General features: G+C 37.6%; 1 protein-coding gene across 12 annotated transcripts in view; it reads right to left on the bottom strand.

Annotated features, from left to right (window-relative positions):
• PHTF1 (putative homeodomain transcription factor 1) overlaps nucleotides 1-20517 on the bottom strand; it is a 75725-nt gene that overhangs the window by 54702 nt on the left and 506 nt on the right. For 7 of the 12 annotated variants that reach the window (XM_081493489.1, XM_081493478.1, XM_081493480.1 and 4 more), the window contains exons 2-3: nucleotides 20163-20237; nucleotides 19488-19544 (exon numbers count right to left, since the gene is read on the bottom strand). Coding sequence is in view for 10 of the 12 variants with exons in the window: in XM_081493478.1 (XP_081349604.1) it covers nucleotides 19488-19544; nucleotides 20163-20207 (102 nt within the window). In the remaining 2 variants the exon portion in view is untranslated. Of the gene's footprint in view, nucleotides 1-19487; nucleotides 19545-20162; nucleotides 20358-20517 lie in introns of all 12 variants that reach the window. The other 5 variants (XM_081493490.1, XM_081493479.1, XM_081493481.1 and 2 more) reach the window with 1 other exon arrangement.

Raw genomic sequence — 20517 nt, 5'->3', positions numbered from 1 at the left:
AAGGGGTTCAGGCATGAGAGAGAAACTGGGGAGGTAAGGAGAAGCCAGATTTTGAAGATTATAATCATGCTGAGTGTGCACTTATTGTGAAGATACAAGGAAGCCAGAGAACGGTTTTAAATATGAGAAAAAATAATCACATTTCTGTTAAAAACAAAAACAAATTAACGATAAACTGGCTTCAGTAATTATTGAGGGTTGAGAGAGGGAACAAGGGGCAGAGAAAACAGAAAGTTAAAAAAGTGACTCCGGTAACCTAGATCAGGAGTGGACAGACTCTGTTTCTAAAGGGCAGATGGTATTTTACAGTTTGGGAGCTATACTGCCTGTGTGCCAATACTCAACTTAGTCATTGCTGCACAAAAGCTGACTTAGACACAGACAATGAACATGTAAAGCATGAAGCCTGCAGTGTTCTAGGCATTCTGGTTGCAGGCAATAGCTTGTGAAACAAATGAGTGGAGACAACAGGTCAGTTCAGGGAATCAGAAGCATGACCTGGGAAAAGTATTCATAGTCAAAATACTAGACAGTAAAATCCAGACGTCTTGGTAATTCAAAATATGGGATCAGTGTGAAGATGAGGCCACAGAAGAATTCCAAACCCCAACTCAAGCACTCTAACTGCTCAATGAATAGGAAAGAGAAGGCACAGGGCTGGCCAACAGAGGGAAGGTCACAGTCCTCTGGCCAAGCTGGAAATCTGTGGGGTAAGGAAGGACTCCCCTACCACAGGAAGGCACTGAGAGTCACACGACAAAAGGTGTAGACATAATAGTCTTCTTACAGGGAAGGGATTGAATAATCAGAAAACTTAATATATATTTAAGTCTAACTTCAAAGTTCATGCCTAAACGTTGATAACACCTCTCATTTTTGCCAGTGCTAAAAATAAAACATATTTTATTCTACAGCTTTCATGCCACAACAAGACAGCCCACATGCAGTGACAAAGATCTCACATGCCACAACCAAGACCCAGTGCAGCCAAATAAATAAATAAATATTTTTTAAAAAACATGATTTAAGAAAGTAAATTTATTTTATTTGGATAAATATCCAGGGAGAGGGATTATTAGATCATAAGGTAGTTCTATTTTTAAGTTTTTGCAGAGCCTCCATATTCTTCTGTAACAGCTGTTATCAATTTACATTCCCAACAACAGTATACAAGACCTCCCTTTTCTCTGTATCCTCATCAATGTTTATTATCTTTTGATTTCTCTGATAATTTTAGCAGGTATGAAATGATGTTTCACTGCCACTTTGATTTACATTTGCATAATGATTAGCAGAAATAATGCCCAGTTGTGGATGTGCCTGGTGGTGAAAGTAAAGTCCAATGCTGTAAAGAATGGTATCGCATAGGAACATGGAATGTTAATTCCATGAATCAAGGTACGTTGGATGTGGTCAAACAGGGGATGGAAAGAGTGAACGTCAACATTTTAGGAATCATTGAACTAAAATGGACAGGAACAGGCAAATTTAATTCAGATGACCGTTATATCTACTATTGTGAGCAAGAATCCCAGAGAATGAATGAAATAGCCCTCATAGTCATCAAGAGTCCAAAATGCAGTACTTAGGTACAATCCCCAAAACAACAGAATGACCTTGGTTTGTTTCCAAGGCAAACCATTCAACATCACAGTAACCCAAGTCTATGCCCCAAGCACTTATGCTGAAGATATGAAGTTAAATGGTTCTATGAAGACATACAATAAAAAGATATCCTTTTTATCAAAGGGGATTAGAATGCCAAAGTGGGGAGTAACAAGGCAAGTTGGGCCTTGAAGTACAAAATGAAGCAGTGCAAAGGCTAATAGAGTTTTGCCAAGAGAATACACTGGTCATAGCAAACACCCTTTTCCAACAACATAAGAGCTGACTCTACACATGAACATCACTAGACAGTCAATATCAAAATCAGATTGATCATATTCTTTGCAGTCAAACATGGAGAACCTCTAAATAGTCAGCAAAAACAAGACCTGAAGCTGACTGTAGGATGATCATGAGGTCCTTATTGCAAAATTCAGACTTAAATTGAAGAAAGTAGGGAAAATCACCAGGCCATTCAGATATACCTAAATCAAATCCCTTATGATTATACAGTGGAAGTGACAAATCAATTCAAGCGATTAGATCTGATAGACAGACTGCCTGAAGAACTATGGATGAAGGTTCGTAACACTGTACAGGAGGTGGTGATCAAAACCATCCCCAAGAAAAAGAAACACAACAAGGCAAAGTGGTTGTTTAAGGATGCCTTCCAAATAGCTGAGAAAAGAAGAGAAGCAAAAAGGCAAACAAGAAAGGGAAAGATATACCCAACTGAATGCAGAGTTCCAAAGAATAGCAAGGAGAGATAAGAAAGCCTTCTTAAGTGAACAATGCAAAGAAATAGAGGAAAACAATATAATGGGAAAGACTAGAGATCTCTTCAAGAAAACTGGAGATGCCAAGGGAACATTTCATGCCAAGATGGGCTCAATAAAGGACAGAAATGGCAAGGACCTAACAGAAAAAGAAGAGATTAAGAAGTGGCAAGAATACACAGATCTATACAAAAAAGGTCATAATGACCCAGATAACCATGATGGTGTGGTCACTCACCTAGAGTCTGACATCCCGGAATGTGAAGCCAAGTGGGCCTCAGGAAGCATTACTACAAACAAAGCAAGTGGAGGTGATGGAATTCCAGCTCAGCTGTTTCCAATCCTAAAAGATGATGCTATTAAAGGCTGTACTCAATATGCCAGCAAATTTGGAAAACTCAGCAGTGGCCAAGGACTGGAAAAGGTCATCTGCATTCCAATCCCAAAGAAGGGCAGTGCCAAAGAATGTACAAACTACTGTACAACTGCACTCATTTCACATGCTAGTAAGGTTATGCTCAAAATCATTCAACCTAGGCTTCACTAGTATATGAACCAAGAACTTGCAGATGTACAAGCTGGATTTAGAAAAGGCAGAGGAACCAGAGTTCAAATTGCCAACATTTATTGGATCATAGAGAAAGCAGGGAATTCCAGAAAAACATCTACTTCTGCTTCATTGACTACACAAAAGCTTTTGACTGTGTGGATCACAACAAACGGTGGAAAATTCTTAAAGAGATGAGAATAACAAACCACATTATCTGCCTCCTGAAAAACCTGTATGGAGGTCAAGAAGCAACAGTTAGAACTGGACATGGAACAATGGACTGGTTTAAAATTGGGAAAGGAGTATATCAGGCTGTATATTGTCAACTTGCTTATTTAACTTATGTGCAAAGTACATCATGCAAAATGCTGGGCTGGAAGAATCACAAGCTGGAATCAAGATTGCCAGAAGAAATATCAATAACCTCAGATACAAAGATTATAACACTACCATGCTAATGTCATGTCAACTAGATGAAGCCTCCATAAAAACCTCAATAGTCTGTATGGGGTTCAGGGAGCTTCCAGGTTGGCGAACATACACACCAGTAGGGAAACATACCCCAAACTTCACAGGGACAGAAGCTCCTGTGCTCAGGACTCTCCCAGACCTTACCCTAAGTATCCCTTCATCTAGCTATTCATCTGTACCCTTTATTATATTCTGTAATAAACTGATAAACTGTTTGAGGAAGTGTGCCCCTGAGTTGTGTGAACCACCCTAGGAAATTAATCAAACCTCAAGAGAAGGTTACAGGAACCTCTGACTTGTAGCCAAACTGCACAGAAGTTGGGGCTAACCTGGGACCTACTTCTTGCAGTTGGTGTCCCAAGTGGGACAGGAGCAGTCCTATGGGTCCAAGGCCTTTACCTGTTGGAGCTGACACTATTTCCAGGTACACAGTGTCACAACTGGGTTGAATTGCAGGACACCCAGCTGGTGTCACAGAGAATTGCCTGGTGTGGGAAAAAACTTCCATACATTTGGTAACCAGAAGTGCTGTTTTGTGTGAATAAGGGAGACTCACAAGAGAAACACAGGAAGCAGACCAAATTGAATTTCTCTAAAATTTAGTTCTGAAATTTCATAATAATGCTGATTACTCAAAAAATCCCTTTGATCTGTAAATGTGTTTATTTCAGTCCTGGGAAGTTTTTAAAATATTATTTATTTGATAACTACTTCTCCTCCTTGTATTTCTTTCTCCTGGAACACATATTAGTTGGATGTTAGGCTTCCTGCATGAACTATACTCATTTCTTAATATTCTTTTTCCCTATTCTTTCATACTATTTTTCTGGGAAATGGCCTCAAGTTTATCTTCCAACTTTTCTAGTGAATTTATTTTTGTTACTTTTATTTCCTGGTTCTCTTTTTCATCTATAGACTTTAAAAAAACATAGTACCCAGTACTTTAAATATATTAATTGTATCTTTAAAAATAGTATTCTTAAAATTCCTGTATCACTTTTTAAAATCTCTTTCCATCTTTTTTTTAGGTCTCAAATATTTGAGCATTTTCAATATTCCATTTACACTTAAGAGCAAGGCACCATCATGCTGAATACCCATTCAGTGTGCAGTGGGGGCGGGAGAGGGGGGGTTATTGTTGAACAGTGGCCTCACTGTAGAGGGCAGCCAGACATTTCACTTCCATTATCTTTAGGCCTTTTCAGTCAGCTTGTGCAAAAAGAAATTCCAGTCTTCTGTTTAGAGATTATAAACCTGGCCACCAGCCTTTTACTTGAGCTCCTTTACTAGTCCATTATTTCACCTCATTTTCATTTGTGTATGGTATTTTGGAATCTGGAACTTCTCTGGTTCAGCTGCTCCATAAAGTAAACTTCAATCTTCTGTCAATGGAAGATAAGGGTGGCTATGAGGTTGTGGAGAATGAGGAGGATCTGAGGATAGGTCTATTGCCCCTAATACATATGCTCAAACAATCCTACTTTCAGTTCTATAATATCTTAAACCTGGAGATAGACCTGGTGCATCTAATTCCTGAGTATTTCAGAAATTAAATACAAGGACTTTCTTCCCTTAACTTTTAAAGTGAACAATAGTCGATGTATAATATTATATAAGCTACAGATATACAATATAATGATTCACAATTTTTAAAGGCTATACTCCATTTATAGTTATTTTAAAATATTTGCTATATTCTTCGGGTTGTACAATATATCCTTGCAGCTTATTTTATAGATAATTGTTTGTACCTCTTAATTCCCTACTACCATATTACCCCTCTCTTCTTCCCTCTCCCCACTCAGTTCAGTTCAGTTCAGTCGCTCAGTCGTGTCCGACTCTCTGCGACCCCATGAATTGCAGCACGCCAGGCCTCTCTGTCCATCACCAACTCCCGGAGTCTACCCAAACCCATGTCCATCGAGTCGGTGATGCCATCCAACCATCTCATCCTCTGTCGTCCCCTTCTCCTCCCGCCCCCAATCCTATTCAGCATTAGGGTCTTTTCCAATGAGTCAACCCTTCGCATGAGGTGGCCAAAGTATTGGAGCTTCAGCTTCAACATCAGACCTTCCAATGAACATACAGGATTGATCTCTTTTAGGATGGATTGATTGGATCTCCTTGTAGTCCAAGGGACTCTCAAGAGTCTTCTCCAACACCACAGTTCAAAAGCATCAATTCTTCGGCGCTCAGCTTTCTTCACTGTCCAACTCTCACATCCATACATGACCACTGGAAAAACCATAGCCTTGACTAGACGGACTTTTGTTGGCAAAGTAATGTCTCTGCTTTTAAATATGCTATCTAGGTTGGCCATAACCTTCCTTCCAAAGAGTAAGCGTCTTTTAATTTCATGGCTGCAGTCACCATCAGCAGTGATTCTGGAGCCCAAAAAAGTAAAGTCTGACACTGTTTCCACTGTTTCCCCATCTATTTCCCATGGAGTGATGGGACCAGATGCCATGATCTTAGTTTTCTGAATGTTGAGCTTTAAGCCAACTTTTTCACTCTCCTCCTTCACCTTCATCAAGAGGCTCTTTAGTTCTTCTTCACTTTCTGCCATAAGGGTGGTGTCATCTGCATATCTGAGGTTATTGATATTTCTCCCAACAATCTTGATTCCAGCTTGTGTTTCTTCCAGCCCAGCATTTCTCATGATGTACTCTGCATATAAGTTAAATAAGCAGGGTGACAATATACAGCCTTGACCGACTCCTTTTCCTATTTGGAACCAGTCTGTTGTTCCGTGTCCAGTTCTAACTGTTGCTTCCTGACCTGCATACAGGATTCTCAAGAGACAGGTCAGATGGTCTGGTATTCCCATCTCTTTCAGAATTTTCCACAGTTTATTGTGACCCACGCAGTCAAAGGCTTTGGCATAGTCAATAAAGCAGAAATAGATGTTTTTCTGGAACTCTCTTGCTTTTTCGATGATCCAGCAGATATTGGCAATTTGATCTCTGGTTCCTCTGCCTTTTCTAAAACCAGCTTGAACATCTGGAAGTTCACGGTTCACATATTGCTGAAGCCTGGCTTGGAGAATTTTGAGCATTACTTTACTAGCATGTGACCACTAAATACAGGTGTTCTAAAACAGGAAGTTTAAACTTACATTTCTTTCAGTTCTTGAGGGCTGATTTTTGTTTTTATTTATTATAAATTTAGAGGAGTTTCAGAAGAAACCAGATAACAGATTAATGTACATATTTCAACTGTCATCTTTAATGAGGAGTCTTATCTGTCATGTACCCACCATTCCTGATCAAGAAATAAAATGTTACAAATACAGCTGAAATCACCTGTGTTTATGATTAGCCATTTAAAATTTTCTAGGTGTAAAAACATAATTTTCAAATACTTATTTTTTCATATTCCAAAATTAGAAAAATGAAGGAAATTTTTTAAATATTTTAAAAGCAAAGATAATAGTAATTAGAATGCTTTGCTAATCTTAGCAAATATCTCAGACAGCATGTTAAGTAGTAATAGAGACCATTCTTGTTTTATTCTTTTGGTGGGGGAGGGGGAGCAAGTTGAGCTTCATCACTGAAAATAATCTTAGATTTAATATACTCTCTTAATTAAAAATTTTAGAAGACAAATTTCATTGGGAATATATATGAATTTCTTGTGTACTACATTATGATCTCTGTTTTTTTTTTTTTCTATTGGTGTGATTTAAGAAAATAGCCATATTGAGGTATAATTAATACTGTCCAAAACTCATTCATATTTAGGTATAGCTTTAGTAATCAACTCGGTAGATTTCTGGTAAATTAAGAGAGTTGTGCAACCATTATCACATTCAAATTTTAGAACACTTCCATCACCTGAAAAATAAGAATGGCAATAAATCTGTATTCCTATCCCCCAGCAATAGGCAAACACCTATCTGCTTTCTATTTCTACAGATTTGCCTTTTCTAGAAATTTCATGTAAACTGCATCACAAAATATAGTCTTTTGTGTCTGGCCCCTTTTACTTACATAGCATTTTTGAGGTTCACCATGTTGTAGCATATATCAACAATTTTTATTGCTGAGTCATATTCCATTGTATGGATATAATACATTTATTTATCTACTCACAAGTTGATAGATATTTGGACTTTTTTCTAGTTTTTTGGTAATTAGGAATAGTATTGCTATGAATATTTAAATATGTTCCTATGTTTTTATTTCTCTCACATAGGTAACTATATGGGAATGCTGGGTCATATGAGAAGTATGTATTTAAATTTTTAATAAACCATCAAACTAATGTCCACTTTCCATTCCCACCAGCAGTGTATGATAATTCTTGTTCCTCCATGTCCTGGCCAACACCTCGTAAGGTTAGTCTTTTTAATTTTGTCATTAAAACAGGTGAAGTGAACAATGCAAAGAAATAGAGGAACACAATAGAATAGGAAAGACTAGAGATCTCCTCAAGATAATTGGAGACACCAAGGGAACATTTCATGCAAAGATGGACACAACAAAGGACAGAAACGGTATGGACCTAATAGAAGGAGAAGATATTAAGAAGAGGTGGCAAGAATACACATAAGAACTGTAAAAAAAAGGTTTTAATGACCTGGATAACCACAATGGTGTTATCAGTCTCCTAGAGCCAGACATCCAAGTGGGCCCTAGTAAGCATTACTATGAACAAAGCTAGTGGAGGTGATGGGATTCCAGCTGAGCTATTTGAAATCCTAAAAGATGATGTTGTTAAAGTGCTGCATTAAACGTGGCAGCAAATTTGGGAAACTCAGCCTTGGACACAAGACTGGAAAAGGTCAGTTTTCACTCCAATTCCAAAGAAGGGCAATGGCAAAGGATGTTCAAAATACCACACAGTTGCACTCATTTCACATGCTAGCAAAGTCATCTTTAAAATTTGTCAAGCCAGGCTTTGACAGTAACTGAACCAACAACTTCCAGATGTACAAGCTGGATTTAGAAAAGGCAGAGGAATCAGATCAAATTGCCAACAATCATCACAGAAAAAGATCACAGAAAAAGAAAGGGAATTCCAGAAAAACATCTGTTTCTGCTTCATTGGCTATGCTAAAGCCCTTGACTGTATGAATCACAACAAACTGTGGAAAATTCTTAAAGAGGTGGGAATACCAGACCACCTTACCTGACTCCTGAGAAACCTGTATGCAGGTCAAGAAGCAACAGTTAGAACCAGACATTGAACAATGAACTGGTTTAGTATTGGGAAAGGAGTATGTCTAAGGCTATATATTGTCACCCTGCTTATTTAACTTACATCCAGAGTACATCATGTGAAATGCGGGGTTGGATGAAGCACAAGCTGGAATCCTGATTGCCAAAAGTATCAATAACCTCAGATACGCAGATGACACCACCCTAATGGCAGAAAGCGAAGAGGAACTAAACAGCCCCTTGATGAAGGTGAAAGAGTAGGGTGAAAAAGCTGGCTGTAAAGTCAACATTCAAAAAGTAAGATCATGGCAGCCAGTCCCATCACTTCATGGCAAATAGATGGGGAAACAGTGACAGACTTTATTTTCTTGGGCTCCAAAATCAGTGGACGGTGACTGAAGCCATGAAATTAAGACATTTGCTCCTTGGAAGAAAAGTTATGGCAAACCTAAACAGCATATTAAAAAGCAAAGATATCACTTTGCCAACAAAGGTCAATATAGTCAAAGCTATGGTGTTTCCAGTAGTCATGTATGGATGTGAGAGCTGGACCATAAAGAAAGCTGAATGACAAAGAATTGATGCTTTAGAACTGCAGTGCTGGAGAAGACTCTTGAGAGTCCCTTGGACAGCAAGGAGATCAAACCAGGCAATCCTAAAGGAAATCAGTCCTGAATGTTCATTGGAAGGACTGATGCTGAAACTCTAATCCTTTGGCCACCTGATGCAAAGAGCTGACTTGTCAGAAAAGACCCTGAGGCTAGGAAAGACTGAGGGTAGGAAGAGAAGGGGGTGACAGAGGATGAGATGGTTGGATAGCATCATCGACTCAATGGACATGACTTTGAGCAAACTCTGGATGATAGTGAAGGACAGGGAAGCCTGGCATGCTGCAATCTATAGGGTTGCAAAAAGTCGGACATAACTGAGCGATTGAACACAACAAACAGGTGTATAATAGTGTCTCGCTGTGGTTTTAATTCATACTTCGCTAGTAACGCTAGTAATCTTTGGACAGACCCAATCATTTCAGGTATCGTCTTTAGTGATGTATCTATTCAAATCTTCTGCCCATTGTTAAACTGGGATTTTGTCTTCTGAGGTGTAGGAGTTATGTATCATAGGTACAAATGCTCCACATATTAATATATGTATGATTTGAAATATTTTCTCACAGTCCATGGCTTGCTTTTTCGTTTTTTAAAATGGGATATTTTGAAGAAAGGTTTCAATTTTTGATGAAGCCAAATTTATCAAATTTTTTTTTTCATAGCCGTTTTTTTAAGAAATCTTTACCTATCTTAAGGTAAGAACGATCTTCTATGTTTTCTTTTAGAAAACCTCATTCAGTTCTTACACTTAAGCCTACAATCCTTTTTAATTAATTTTTGTATACAGTGTGAGGTAAGAATTAAAAGTTTATTTTTATATATGTGGATATCCAATTGTACCAGCTCCATTTGTTGACACGACTATCATTTCTCGTTGAATTGTTTTGGCATCTTTGTCATCAAAACTGTAAGGATTTATTTCTAGATTTTCTATTCTGTTCCACTGATCTATTACTCATGTCAATACTATACTATCTGAATTATTTACAGCTTTACAGTAAATCTGGGATCCAGTGAAGCGAAAGTCACTCAGTCATGTCCAACTCTTTGTGACCCCATGGACTATAGAGTCCATGGAATTCTCCAGGCCAGAATACTGAAGTGAGCAGCCTTTCCCTTCTCCAGGGGATCTTCCCAACCCAGGGATCAAACCCAGGTCTCCAGCATTGCAGGCAGATTCTTTACCAGCTGAGCCACAAGGGAAACCCTTGGGATGCAGTAACCCTTCAAATTCTGTTCTTCTTAAAGTTATCTTGAATGTTCTAGGTCTTTTGCCTTCCTGATCAACCATAGAATTAGCTTATCAATTTTTACCAAAAGCAAAAGAAGACTGCTGGAATTTTAAAGGGATTATAATGAATCTATAGATATTAATATATTTAGAGAGGACTGCCATCTTAACAATGTTAGGCCTTTCAGATCCCAAACATGAAATGGTACTCAATTTCTTCAGATCTTTAATTTTTCTTAGCAATGTTCTGTAGTTTTCAGTGTACAGGTCTTATATACGCTATGTTAAACTTACTCTTAAGTATTTTACTATTTTTGATACTACTGTGAATAAACTGTTTTCTTAATTTCATTTTTGGAACACTCATTGCTGGTATACAGAGATACAAATAATTTTGGTATATTGATTTTAAACCTAGAGGCCTTACTAAACTCATTTATTGTTAGTAACGTCTTAGGATTTTCTAAATATGGGATCAAGTCATCATGAATAAAGGCAATTTTCATTTTCTTTTGCATCTCAATGCCTTTCACTTCTTTTCCTTGCTTTACTGCACAGACTAGAATCCCTAGTACAATGTTAAATAGATGTTAAGAGCAGACATCTTGCTTTGTTCCTGATTTGAGAGACAAAGCACTCAAGTCTTTAATCCCTAACTGTAGTGGGTTTTTAATAGATATCCTTTGACAGACTGAAGAAATTACTATTTCATCAGTAATGGGCACTGAATTTTGTCAAATGTTTTTTGTCTCTACTAAAAAGATCATGTGGTTTTATCCTTTATTCCATTAATATGGTATATTATATCATCTTCAAATTTTAAACTAATGACACATTTCTCAGATATCCTACTTGGTCACAGTAGATAATCCATTTTGTATGCTATTGAATTTGGTTTACTAATATTTTATTAAAGATTTTTACATTTTTGGGCCAATGCATATGTTTAGGACAAATTTTTTTTAAATAAATCAGTATGATGGTTATTAAAAACTCCATATTATGTCTCAGGTAGGACTTTTTTCTTTCAATTTTATTGAGATATAATTGACATACAACACTGTATTAAGTTTACAGTACAGAGCATAATGATATGACTTATATACATTATGAAATGATTACCATGATAAATTTAGTGAACACCTACCATCTCATAGATATAAAATTTAAAAAACAGAAAAAAGTTTTTTTTCCTTGTGATGCAAACTCTTAGGATTTACTCTGTTAACAACTTTCATATATAACATACAGAAGAATTATTTATCATGTTGTACATTACACTCTTAGTACTAATTTATCTTATAATTTGAAGTTTGTATCTTCTGACTGCCTTCATCCAATTCCCCCTCCCCCAACTCCCCACCCCTGGTAATCACATACCTGATCTCTTTTCTCTGAATTTGTTTTTGAACTATAATGTTTTTGACCTAAAACAGTATGCTATACAACATAGTAATTTCATATCTTTATACAGTTCAGGATGATCACCAAGTCTAATTATCTTTCTATGCAAAGATATTACATAATTACTGACTATATTCCCCACACTACATTTCATACTCGTGACTCATTCATTGTGCAACTGGAAGTTTGTACCTCTTAATCTCCCTCACCTATTTCTTTCCCTCACCACCCCTCTCTGGCAACACCTGTTTACTCTATCTACAGCTATAGCTTTTTTTCTGTTTTGTTATGTTTGTTCATCTATTTTTTAGATTTTACATATTAAGAGAAATCATACAGTTTTTGTCTTTCTCTGTCTATTTCACTCAGAATAACATCCTCTCGGCCATTCATGTTGTCACAAACAGCAAGATTTCATTCTTAAATGACTGAGTAATATTCCATTGTATTAGACACCACACCTTTATTCATCCATCTGTTGACAAGCACTTACGTTGCTTCCATACCTTGGCTATTGTAAACAAAGCTACTATGAACATATGAGTGCATATATCTTTTCTAATTAGTGTTTTTGTTTCCTTCAGATAAATACCCAACAGTAGAATTGCTAAGCCACATGGTTGTTCTTTTTTTAATTTTTTTAAGGAATCTTCATACTGTTTTCCATAGTGGCTGCACTAATTTACACTTCCACCAATAGTGCAAAAGGTTCCCTTTTCTCCACATCTTCACCAACAACTGTAATTTATTGTCTTTTTGATAATAGCCCTTCTGCCATGTGAGGTGATATTTCTCTGTGGTATGGATTTGCATTTCCATTATGATTAATATGCTGAACATCTTTTCATGTGCCTGTTGATCATCTGTATGTCTTCTTTGGAAAATATCTATTCAGATCCTCTATCCATTTTTTAATAGGTTGTTTCTTTTTTTGATGTTGACTGGTATGAATTTTTTGTATATTTGGATAAACCATTTGTAAATATCTTCTCCCATTCAATAGGTGGTCTTTTCATTCTATTGATAGTCTTCTTTACCGTGCAGAAGTCTTTTAGTTTGTTGTAGTACTGTTTATTTTTGCTTTTATTTCCCTTGACTGAAGATATATGTCCAAAAAAATATTACTGTGAGCAATGTCAAAGACTGTACAGCCTATGTTTTCTTCTGGAAGTTTTATAGTTTCAGGTCTTACATTTAAGTTTTAAATCTATTTTGAATTCATTTTTGCGCATCATGTGAGAGAGTAGTCCAGCTTGAGTCTCTGCATGTAGTTTTTCAGCTTTCCCAATACAATTTATTGAAGAGACTGTCCTTCCCTCATTGTATATTGTTGCTTCCTCTATTGTAGATTAATTGCCCATATAAGCATAGGTTCATTTCTGGGTGCTCTATTTTATTCCACTGATCTATTTGTCTATGTTTGTGCCAATACCATACTGTTTGGATTACTGTAGATTTGTAGTATAATTACAACAAATTCTCTGGTGCTGTCTTTGTAATCAGGGTAATATTGATCTCCTAAAATGAGTTGGGAAGCACACTTTCTCCTCGGCTTTATGAAAGAATTTGTGTAGGATTAGTGTATTTGTTCTTGACCTATTTAACTGTTATTTATCCTTCAGATCTCATTTGACATATCAATTCTTCAGGGAAGGCTTCTCTGACTTCCTTGACTAGGTCCATTTCCCTGTTATAACAGCTTGAAAATAACAGCTTTCTTTCTTAGCATTTATCACAAAGCAATTTTCATTCATTACTAGAATTAATTTTACTATTGTTTTGTCTCCCACATTACCATAAGCTCCATGAGAAAAAAAAGTTGAATGTTTCTGTTCAACATTATACAGACATATTGCCTAGCCTATTGCCTACACATGATAGGTAGCTGCTAACAAATATTTGTTAAATGAAGAATACATAAACATTTGTTTTAGTTTTATTTTTGATATTTCTTCCTCTTCTTTATTTTGATTTGTTTTATTTCTGATTCTTTTCATATTAGCTTGAATCATTGTGACTCTTCCTTCCTAATCAATTGAGACTTTTTTTGATAATACAGACATTTAGAGTGATATAATTTCATCAAGCATTGCTTTGGAAGCCCTCTACAAGTTTTGTTATAGTTACATTTTTATTTCTATCCTCCAAAAAAAACAGATATGATGTGGCTCCTCTGCTCAAATGGGACTGGTGATAGAAGCAAGATTCGATGCTGTAAAGAGCAATATTGCATAGGAACCTGGAATGTTAGGTCCATTAATCAGGGCAAATTGGAAGTGGTCAAACAGGAGATGACAAGAGTGAACATCAACATTCTAGGAATCAGCGAACTAAGATGGACTGGAATGGGTAAATTTAACTCAGATGACCATTATATCTACTGCTCTGGACAGGAATCCCTTAGAAGAAATGGAGTGGCCATCATGGTCAACAAGAGTCTGAAATGCAGTACTTGGATGCAATCTCAAAAATGACAGAATGATCTCTGTTCATTTCCAAGGCAAACCATTCAATATCACAGTAATTCAAGTCTATGCCCCGACCAGTAACAGTGAAGAAGCTGAAGTTGAACAGTTCAATGAAGACCTACAAGACCTTCTACAACTAACACCCAAAAAAGATGTCCTTTTCATTATAGGGGACTGGAATGCAAAAGTAGGAAGTCAAGAAACACCTGGAATAACAGGCAAATTTGGCCTTGGAGTACAGAATGAAGCAGGGCAAAGGCTAATAGAGTTCTGCCATGAGAACACACTGGTCATAGCAAACACCCTCTGCCAACAACACAAGAGAAGACTCTACACGTGGACATCACCAGATGGCCAACACCGAAATCAGACTGATTATATTCTTTGCAGCCAAAGATGGAGAAGCTCTATACAGTCAGCAAAAACAAGACCGGGAGCTGACTGTGGCTCAGATCATGAACTCCTTATTGCCAAATTCAGACTGAAATTGAAGAAAGTGGAGAAAACCACTAGACCATTCAGGTATGACCTACATCAAATCCCTTATGACTATACAGTGGAAGTGAGAAATAGATTTAAGGGACTAGATCTGATAGACAGAGTGCCTGATGAACTCTAGACAGAGGTTCATGACATTGTACAGGAGACAGGGATCAAGACTATCCCCATGGAAAAGAATGCAAAAAAACAAAATGGCTGTCTGAGGAGGCCTTACAAATAGCTGGGAAAAGAAGGGAAGCGAAAAGCAAAGGAGAAAAGGAAAGATATTCCCATTTGAATGCAGCGTTCCAAAGAATAGCAAGGAGATAAAAAAGCCTTCCTCAACGATTAATGCAAAGAAATAGAGGAAAACAACAGAATGGGAAAGACTAGAGATCTCTTCAAGAAAATTAGAGATACCAAGGGAACATTTCATGCAAAGATGGGCTCGATAAAGGACAGAATGGTAGGGACCTAACAGAAGCAGAAGAGATTAAGAAGAGGAGGCAAGAATACACACAAGAATTGTACAAAAAAGTTCTTCATGACCCAGACAATCACAATGGTGTGATCACTCACCTAGAGTCAGACATTCTGGAATGTGAAGTCAAGTGGGCCTTAGGAAGCATCACTACGAACAAAGCTAGTGGAGGTGATGGAATTCCAGTTGAGCTATTTCAAATCCTGAAAGATGATGCTGTGAAAGTGCTGCACTCAATATGCCAGCAAATTTGGAAAACTCAGCAGTGGCCACGGGACTGGAAAAGGTCAGTTTTCATTCCAATCCCAAAGAAAGGCAATGCCAAAGAATACTCAAACTACCGCACAATTGCACTCATCTCACACGCTAGTAAAGTAATGCTTAAAATTCTCCAAGCCAGGCTTCAGCAATACGTGAACTGTGACCTTCCAAATGTTCAAGCTAGTTTTAGAAAAGGCAGAGGAACCAGAGATCAAATTGCCAACATCCGCTGGATCATCGAAAAAGCAAGAGAGTTTCAGAAAAACATCTATTTCTGCTTTATTGACTATGCCAAAGCCTTTGACTGTGTGGATCACAAAAAACTGGAAAATCCTGAAAGAAATGGGAATAGCAGACCACCTGACCTGCCTCTTGAGAAACCTGTATGCAGGTCAGGAAGCAACAGTTAGAACTGGACATGGAACAACAGACTGGTTCCAAATAGGAAAAGGAGTCCGTCAAGGCTATATATTGTCACCCTGCTTATTTAACTTATATGCAGAGTACATCATGAGAAACGCTGGGCTGGAAGAAACACAAGCTGGAATCAAGATTGCTGGGAGAAATATCAATAACCTCAGATATGCAGATGACACCACCCTTATGGCAGAAAAGGAAGAAGAACTAAACAGCCTCTTGATGAAAGTGAAAGTGGAGAGTGAAAAAGTTGGCTTAAAGCTCAACGTTCAGAAAACTAAGATCATGGCATCTGGTCCCATCACTTCATGGCAGATAGATGGGGAAACAGTGGAAACAGTGGCTGACTATTTTTCTGGGCTCCAAAATCACTGCAGATGGTGACTGCAGCCATGAAATTAAAAGACGCTTACTCCTTGGAAGGAAAGTTATGACCAACCTAGACAGCATATTAAAAAGCAGAGACATTACTTTGACATTACTTTGACATTACTTTGCCAACAAAGGTCAGTCTAGTCAAGGCTATGGTTTTTCCAGTGGTCATGTATGGATGTGAAAGTTTGACTATAAAGAAAGCTGAGCGCTGAAGAATTGATGCTTTTGAACTGTGGTGTTGGAGAAGACTCTTGAGAGTCCCTTGGACTGCAAGGAGATCCAACCAGTCCATCCTAAAGGAGATCAGTCCTGGGTATTCATTGGAAGGACTGATGTTGAAGCTGAAACTCCAATACTTTGGCCATCTGATGCGAAGAGCTGACTCATTGAAAAAGACCCTGATGCTGGGAAAGATTGAGGGCAGGAGGAGAAGGGGACGACAGAGGATGAGATGGCTGGATGGCATCATCAACTCGATGGACATGGGTTTGGGTGGACTCAGGGAGTTGGTGATGGACAGGGAGGCCTGGTGTGCTGCGGTTCATCGGGTCGCAAAGAGTCGGACACAACTGAGTGACTGAACTGAACTCTAAACCATACAATTCATTTCATTTTCTATAATATAGTGTCTAAAGTTCTTAGAACAGTAAACTCAGCTCCAAACTGACTTTTGATCTATCATCTCATCTACATACTTTATACTCCAACTAGATTGGGCTACTTATTCTTCCCTTATACAATTGTTATACTTGTGTTTGTAAATACTTTTTCTCCTTGTAATCAGCACCTAGCAAAATGCTTTAAACACAGTAGCTCAATAAATGTTTGTAGTACAGTGCCTACCACTTTTCATGATCCAAGTTAAGATTTTTTAAATTTATGTTTTTTATAACTTTCAATTGTATTTTTATTATATAATTTCTAATTTTATTATATTGTCATCTGATGTTATTTTTTGTTTTCAAATTTTTTCCTTTTTCTTTGTTTTCAAAAATCGTTATATTTGTGTAATCTGTTTTAAATTGCATTAAATACTTCTTTTTAACCTATACTTTCGTCAGTTTTCATCTAAGACTTAAAAATACTTAAAAACTTGGCTTTTCTCCCACCACAATCAGACTGTGAAATTCATGAAGGCAAGAACCATGTGTGTCTCGTTGACGGTATTGTTAGCACCTGGGAGGCCTTGGTACCTTAACAGTAAATTTTACAGTTCTCTTTAATTTTATTCTTTCCACTGCTAAACTAAGGAGGTGTTAAGATTACCTTATGAGAAAACAATGATTAAAAATATACATAATAGGTGGGCTTTAATCGAATACAGAAACACCAAGTTCCTAGTATGAATCAACATGTTCTAAAAAATGGGATACAAACGCAATTCCTGTCCTGAGGTCCATGAAAACACACAGGTTAACAAATAACACAGGATACAGTATACCAAAAGGAGGGTATGTATAAAATGGCATAGAAATAAGAGTTGTGGAAATATTTAAATCAGGTAGAGGAAAGAAGTAGGTAAAGAAACTGTATAGCAGGAAGTAAAATCTTTTAAAGCATAAATAAACCAAAACCAGTCAAACTACAGGGCTTTTTCAAGATCACAAAGCTAGAGACAGCTCTCAAAAGGAGATCCAACCCCAGGACTGGGTGCTTTCCATTATACCAGACTTACTACCCATACTTTTTGGAGCTCACAAAAGAACAACAGGACAGGATTTGAGAGCTACAATATAAAACTGGGGGATTTATTCATCCTAACCCCATTTCCTATTAATATAAAACATCAGAGACTGTACAAAATTGTGAAAAGTTAGCCAAGTACCATGTATTTCTAATAACTTCTTAGTTGATTGGCTTATGAAAAGAACACGCCCTAAAAGTATTTCAGCTGAGATTTAAATGTCCCAGCCCAACCAATCTGACTTGGAGATAAACAGAACAAACTATTAAGTTGTACTGGGCTTCCCAGGTGGTGCTAATGGTAAAGAACCTGCCTGCCAATGCAGGAGACCTCAGAGGCATGGGTTTGATCCCTGGGTTGGGAAGATCCCCTGGAGTAGGGCACGGCAACCCACTCCAGTATTCTTGCCTAAAGAATCCCATGGACAGAGGAGCCTGGTGGGCTAGTCCATAGGGGTGCAAAGAGTCGGACATGACTGAAGCAACGTAACACACAGACATAAATATTTTTTTAATGTTAACAGAGGGTCTGAGGAAAGATCTTTTAAAAAGAAAGGTCCAAAAACAAGAATCTGCCAGCCATTATTAAGTACTTTCCAAGGAGGTAAGACCCTAAATCTGTAGATCTAAATATTAAGGTCAACAGACATTCTTTAAGGGCAGGATGGTCTTTAGGCTGTTCCACATCTCTCAAAACTATGCAATTACATATGGCTACCAAGCAATAATTCCATGACTAATTTGCAACACCCCCACCCCCCCAACCCTCCCCACACCCGCAACACATATTGATCCCACAGCCCTGGTTTGGGAACATTAGATTATTTAACCCTTCCTTCCCCTATTATAAATTAATAAACTGGCATCTGAATAACACATCAACTTTGGTTGCTTGGTTAGCATGAAATAACTCCAAGACACTGCTCAGATCCAAAAGTAGTGTAGAAAAACATTTAAGAACCTGAAATACTTAAGATCATACTCTAAACCAGTAATTGAAAAAGTGATTCAGGTAACAAATGGATTTTATTTGACTTGCAGAGGAAGAAAAAGAGGAGGAGGGAGTGGGAAGGGTGGGGGACAAAAGGCAAGGGTAAAAGAGAAGAGGAAGGAGGAGAGAGGCGAGGAGGAGGAGATGCTCTAAAAAACCTGGATAGTTCATTTTCACAACTTCACCTTAAAACCTTGAAGCTCCAGCAAATTGGCCTTGTATTACCAAAACTAACTCTTAACTATTGCCAGTTAAACAGCCATAGTTCCGTTTATACTGGATGCTGTATTTGATTTCAAATTAATCATAGACCAACTACCCCTTTCTGTTTCTCTCATACAGAGGCCAAATGTTAATTGTCATTTATCATCCACTGGTACTGTTGTTTTCCTTATAAACTTCCAAGAACAAAGAATACCTTAATGGATAAGTGAAGATTTTTTTAAAAAGTAAGTATAATCCAGTACTTATAACATGTTAATGCAGTAAAACAAAGTGGAAAAAAATCAAAGAAATCAGTTTACCTTAATCTGAGTCTGTTCGACTGACTTTTCCCATATCTGCTGATCATATGCTCCAATCTGAAATAAGAAGCAGGCTACTTAAATGATGGAAAGGAAATCCTTTTATTTAGGCCAAGTCTCACAAAAGTCATGAAACTATTTAAAGTGTCTATATGATATCTGGGAAATATTTGTGCTTTTCTGAGGCTAGGATAAATTATTATTTCCAAGGACTATTTCCTTCAAAATTCCAAACTTAGGTGGAAGCAATGTCCAAAATATTTCAAATTAAATATCAACCTTAATAGATATTTCCACTTCAGAAAAAATATCCATAGAAAACTAAAGAGATATAAAAGGTAATGGGCAGCTCATTAAGATTGCTGACAGTAACAGTCTGAGCTGTACAGATAAGTTTTATGTCTAAAAAAACAGCAATTTGATGAGAAGCAAACTCTCATAGCACTGCTGTGACACTGTGAATGTAGTCTGGAGACGGGAGGTTGAAAATCTCATGCGGGGACCTGGAACTGAGTTCAAAAGACCTAGTGACCTTGTACACTAGTTTTTCCATTTGAGATACCATGTAAGAATACACTGCACTACCAAACTCACTAAAAACTAACATGATAGGTATTCTTTGTGGGAGCTTTCTGCAGGAAGCATGCTTTACAAACAAAAATACACTGATATTACCTTCTTTTGGTACCACGATATAGCATCTCTCTCATTTGAGGCCATCTGTGTCTCCAGCCAGAGAACGGGATTTCACTGGAAACGAAGGAAAACCAGTCTGTGAGTCCAGTTTAAAGGTACTCTCTCAGTTTGGATAGAAGTCAAAGAACGCTTCTCTCAGCCTCTCCGTAAGCTGCTGACCGTCTCGTTCTCCGGCTGTTTGCCAGGGAAAAAAAAACAAAAACATACACACACACAAAAAAACCTCTGGCGCAGCGGCGACCGGAGCCTGAGATTTTGTGCGGGTGTGTTTAGGGATGCAGGAAAGCAGGAGAGGAGGGGAGGTCTCTGGAGTTGACCCGCACCCTACCTCCTC

This window comes from Giraffa tippelskirchi, chromosome 5, assembly GCF_054371585.1.
Source record: "Giraffa tippelskirchi isolate mGirTip1 chromosome 5, T2T-mGirTip1v1.2.pri, whole genome shotgun sequence".
NCBI classification, from domain to species: domain Eukaryota; kingdom Metazoa; phylum Chordata; class Mammalia; order Artiodactyla; family Giraffidae; genus Giraffa; species Giraffa tippelskirchi.
This window is presented reverse-complemented; position numbering and strand designations above follow the sequence as displayed.